Here is a 4963-nt window from a genome sequence, read left to right as displayed (position 1 = left end):
GACAGGCCGAAAAACGAGCGTTTGTCGGTTTCATCATCAGGCGCGCACTGGATCGACAGAAACGAAAGCGAAAGTGCGAGCCTGTCACGTAGGTGAATGCCCGCCCGCTGACGATCTGGCAGCGAATGATCGTCGCTTGACAAATCGCTCGGCGGATCTGTCAAGTGTTGCGCTGCAGCAGATCGAGACCGCGCTTTGGAGGTCGGGAAGCGATTTCAGTGCTTCGATTAGATCGTCACACTTCGTCTCTCATTGAGTCATCGCAGAAGTCGACCGAGACACCGTCCCAGTTATGCTCTTCGGAGACAGTAGCGAAAACGAGCCGTTTTTTTTTCTTCTGTTCGAGCGTCCGAACGCTCTTCAGTTGGGAATTACGAAGTTCCCATGAGCAGCAGATGTTGTCTCGGGACCGTTCGTTGACTCGAGGGTATCTAGATTATTGCGTAACGCCTCCGATAGTATCTCTGTACCGCTGTTTCGGATTCGGATGCGAAATTGAAAATCGACATTCGTAGTCCGTAGAGCGCGATCGGGCATAACGTACGCGTAATCGTTCCGTCGAGGTTCCAGGTCAGTTGACATCGTTTCGCCACTGAACTCTTTTGTGCCGAGAGCCAGAAAGTATCACTAGCTCACCGAATGCTGAACTTACGCTCGAGAGTACGTCTCTGCGGAGACGTTTTCCGAGCAACACTCATCCACATTTCATCGGTTGATTACACAGATTTCGATACCGATAAGAGGCTCTGCTGGCGAAGGAGCTCGGCGATACCTAGACGCGCATTTGCGGAAGTCTTCGCTCGAAATAATTCCGGAGTCTTCGAGTTTATTCGTTACCCGCAGTGGGTCAAGACGATAGCCGGACGCGCAAAAATCACACTGTCACGAGCATTGGGGTAATTGAATTGTCACTCCGGGAAGATACGCTGCCAAGCCACGAGAAACCGAATATTACGTCCCCCAAGCTTACCGCAATTTCCTTCATCGTCTTTTCCATGTACGACACGCCGTGGCCAGGGCGTAAGACTTCTGAGTAGTCCATTTCTGGCCTCTGGTCGTGCGAAGGAAGAGATCGCGATCGCCATCGTTCTACTGACTTCGCAAAAGCAATACGAATCGTCGATGACCACATGTACCGCTGACGAGTGTAGACACCGCTGTAACGGTACTCCCAGCCAACGGAGTCTTCTACCACCACCATCACCAGCGACAATTGGACGTCAGGTGGCGTTTGAAGGCGTACTGGGTTGGTCACTCGGTCTCGTGAGCCGTGGACAGGCATTGTCGCAGTATCCTTTTGGAAACCAGAGTTTTTCCCCGCGGCTCTAGTTAAGTCCCGTCGACCGTCCGTGCGCGATGGCCATTCAACAAGCAAGTTAAGACGCTCTACTACAGGCTGACAGCTGATACTCTGCTAAGTGGTGCGTGCATAAGTCTCTTCCAGAGATGTGCGGTCGCGTCTGAACAAAAAAAGACCGAATCCGCTGCATGGGAGAGAAACACTGACTGACGGGGTAACGGAAACCCATAGGAGTTTGTCGCTGATATCGCTGTGAGGGCCACTCGTGTCTGACGGAGAAAGAGAAGCGAAAAAATATCGGAGCCAAGAGTCAGTAAAAAGTTGAGAAGGCGAGATACTCGGCGAGTCAGTCCTCAGCTCTTCGGGTGGGGAAGATATGCGGTACCGTAACGACTCAGCGAGAATATCTCAAGAAAGCGACGTGCACAATGAAACAACGAACGGTATCACTAAATGTTGACAAGCTCGATCGAGTGACGATCGCTTCCGTCACCAATTGCGAACCATCTGCCAATGAGGTTCCCACAATCCGTCTTCATAGATCCTTCACAGTCGATTCCCGCGCGCAGCGTCAACACTTCTGTCATGAGCGATGAATACTTTTTCTGCGATCCTCAAAGTTCACCTCAGCTGCGACTTATGGCTCGAGCATTTTTCCTGTCGAGAATTCGAATATTCCATGCGAAGTGCCGGTAGGAGGAATTTACAGCTTCAATAAGGGAATGGCGAATTTTTTCCCTAAATAATTCACTCGTTCTACCTCGAGTCTTTTCAGCAAGCGCCCCTGCTGACTTCCTTGCTCTTCCAGTTCTACTCGCTGCCTCCATGCTTCTGAGAACGCTTCCGCGGACTGAATTCTCATTGAACGGAAAGCTTGGTACCGGAACTCTTTCATAGTGGTAAAACGCGTGAGCGAAGTAGACAGTACGATACTCAATTCTATCTCAGATGATTGTTTCTTGCGGTTCATCATTGAATCGAATCCAAATCAAGCTTTTCTAATTACAGTCATACCCCCTCCTCCCTCTAGGAAGCCAATTCCGGTCCCTCAATCTCTCAGCGACCCGTGTTCCGGATGCCGACTTGGAAGTTCGCGCCCTGCCCGATAATCTCAGCGATGCATGCCGACTGCGGTGTTCAGACTTTCATCATTATCGCATCGCTGTAATCACCGCCACGGACGCCACCGGGACGGCCATTGTGGTTTTTAGCTGTTATCCCACACTTGCGATATCTAGATACATGATGTATTTCCCGTAGCATCGATGCAATGTTTCCCAATTTCCGATGGGCTAGCCGGCGTGATTCCTCGTGAAACACGGGCTTCCAGGCGGAGCATTTTTCCGGGAAGGGCTGAAATCCCTCTCCTGGAGCCGTTGCGTGAAATGCTGAAGAGCGCCAACCCCGGTCTAGGCTCCCCAGTCCTTCAGCGTGTAGTCATCGGTGTAAAGTCAACTGCTTTGCGCTAGCAATGAGGCTGCCCTCCGGTTTGAGTGTCTCGGTGTTTCTTCCGATTGTTGTGGTGCTACAATGTAGTGCGGCTTCGCCCCAGAAAAATGCAGAGATTCTCGAGGAACGTTCCGCAGCGGCTCTTCTCGCGAGAACTTTGTCATCGTTCGCGAAGGCCACTCAGAGGAGCGGGCACGGGACCGGCCGAGAAATCCGCGGGGAAGAGGCGACTGCCCGAGCGCAACATTTACTGGATACCTCTGTCAAGAATCAGCTGGCTATGAAGGTGGGTGCAGAATTTCTATGGGCAGCTGTCCCGAATTTTCGTGGGGATTATCCCGAAGCCGCGCAATTGCGCGGTCGGGAGATGAGAACGTACTGCGAGTCTGCCGGTAACGAATGGCAACCCTCGGCTTGCTCGAATAACTGAGGCAGTGACACACGGAACGCGGTCCAGTCGGGAAGGTCCGATCCTACTGCAAGGTCTCGCATAGGTATGCGCGGTGCATGCTGCACTCAAATATTAATCGCATGCCGGAATTCCTGAACAACCGGTGGTGTGAGAATACCGTGATCCAGAAATACTAGAGCGATGCCGACTGGATTCGAAGTCGTTCCGGGGAGTCGAGCTTGAAATTGTGATTCGTTCGTATACTCGATTGAGTGGGAAAACCCGCCGTGGGACTCGCTCCGTGTGCGTCTGGCGCCCACTGGCCTTCCGCGAGGAGCTCGGCGCCTATCGCGGCCTCAGAGCTTGTCCTGTCGCCATGGTTACGCTGTTTGTTAACACGGAAGAGGACTCTTTGGAGCACTCGGCGCCTCGACGACTGGTGGCCCAGGTACCGCTTGTACGTCACCATACCACGGGTGTCGCCTGCTGGACGCACTTACATTCGAAGAATCATTAGGATTGACAGGTGCATGAGTTCGTGAAAGTGAATGCGAAAGGGCTCTAGCGAAGCGACGATCAAGAACGACCAAGGCCGCGAAGAACTACCAGAAGATCCGCCCTGACGTCGTGTCCAGTCTGTATCGTGAGCCCACCACACGAGCCTCAGCTCGCGAGAGTGTCCAAGTCAACGAGGAAAGCGAGGAGCGTTTCCAGCGCTGCAGAGCCCCCCTCGGAGACGACTTCGTTAGCAGCAGAGCTTCCGAAAATTCTCCGATATCTTTTCGGAAGAAGTCCCCGGAGCGAATGACGGAGGAGCATCGCCGGTCGCGGTCGGAATTCTTAGTGCGCTCTGTCTTGCTTAAGGTCGCTCCAGAGAGCGACGAAGCCTAGCCTTGAGGAAGCGACTGCACGTCCAAGGTTAGACGACATCTCGTGCCCTCTCCCAAATCTAGTGTACGCTTTGAATGAACTATCACGCGCTGCGAGTCCGCGATCCTCATCAGCGGAATCGAAAACGACCACAGTAGCCGCAAGGACATCGCTACGGACTCGCGTCGGTCGCCGCTCATATTCGACAGAGTGACTTGCTTGTGGAGCAAGAGGCCTCGCCTAGGAGGAATCCATGTCACTGGGCGACTGGTCGAGTGCTTCTTGAGCACGTTCCTTCCCAGCCGCTTGACGTTTCCCTCATTCCGTCGTCTGGCAACTCAGTGCCGCAGCAAGCAACCGTCACCCAAGTGTATTTACCGCTGCTTCGCGCGATGAGAGCCAAGAGAGCCGCTGTTGGAAAGTCAGAGTACCGTAGCGCTTACCGCTGCATCAGCAATCAGAAGAGACATGACATTTGGCAGGAGAACGCCGAGTACCGTCAGGAACGGAGGAGAAGAGACCTCGGCCACGAAAGCTGGGATTGGGATACGAACTCATCCGACGAAGAGTGCACGTGTGGCTGCGGCATCAGCAACGCCTTGGTCCCGTACAAGGATTCCACCAAAAGCATGGGCGATCTCCGGTTAGAAGAGGAGCAGTCGTCCGAAGACAGCAGCCCCCGGAATTCGGCCAGCACTCGAAACCAGCCCCGGAGTCGTTTTGCTGACAAGTGTGTGTCTACCGATGATCTAGCGAGCTTCTTCGATCAGTCGACTCAAACGGATCGAACAGCTGCAAAAAGTGTCAGGGAGAAAAAACGGACGCCGAAGGTTAGATTCACCGCTCCCGCCGACCAGCACCGGAGAAATCCGGCGGGAACGATTAAATCCAGACCGAATTCGGCCGTTTACACGTCGGAGTACCAGTCGAACTTCGCGCCGATCCGCTTCTAG

At 53.5% G+C, this 4963-nt stretch overlaps 1 protein-coding gene across 1 annotated transcript; it reads left to right on the top strand.

Annotated features, from left to right (window-relative positions):
- The first annotated feature begins 4402 nt into the window (after positions 1–4402).
- LOC114828316 (uncharacterized) lies at positions 4403–4963 on the top strand. The gene has a single exon (XM_029111961.1). It carries the CDS (start codon positions 4403–4405, stop codon positions 4961–4963), a length of 561 nt encoding a protein of 186 aa, XP_028967794.1.

Source organism: Galendromus occidentalis, unplaced genomic scaffold, assembly GCF_000255335.2.
Source record: "Galendromus occidentalis unplaced genomic scaffold, Mocc_1.1 scf7180000077477, whole genome shotgun sequence".
NCBI lineage: Eukaryota > Metazoa > Arthropoda > Arachnida > Mesostigmata > Phytoseiidae > Galendromus > Galendromus occidentalis.
This window is presented reverse-complemented; position numbering and strand designations above follow the sequence as displayed.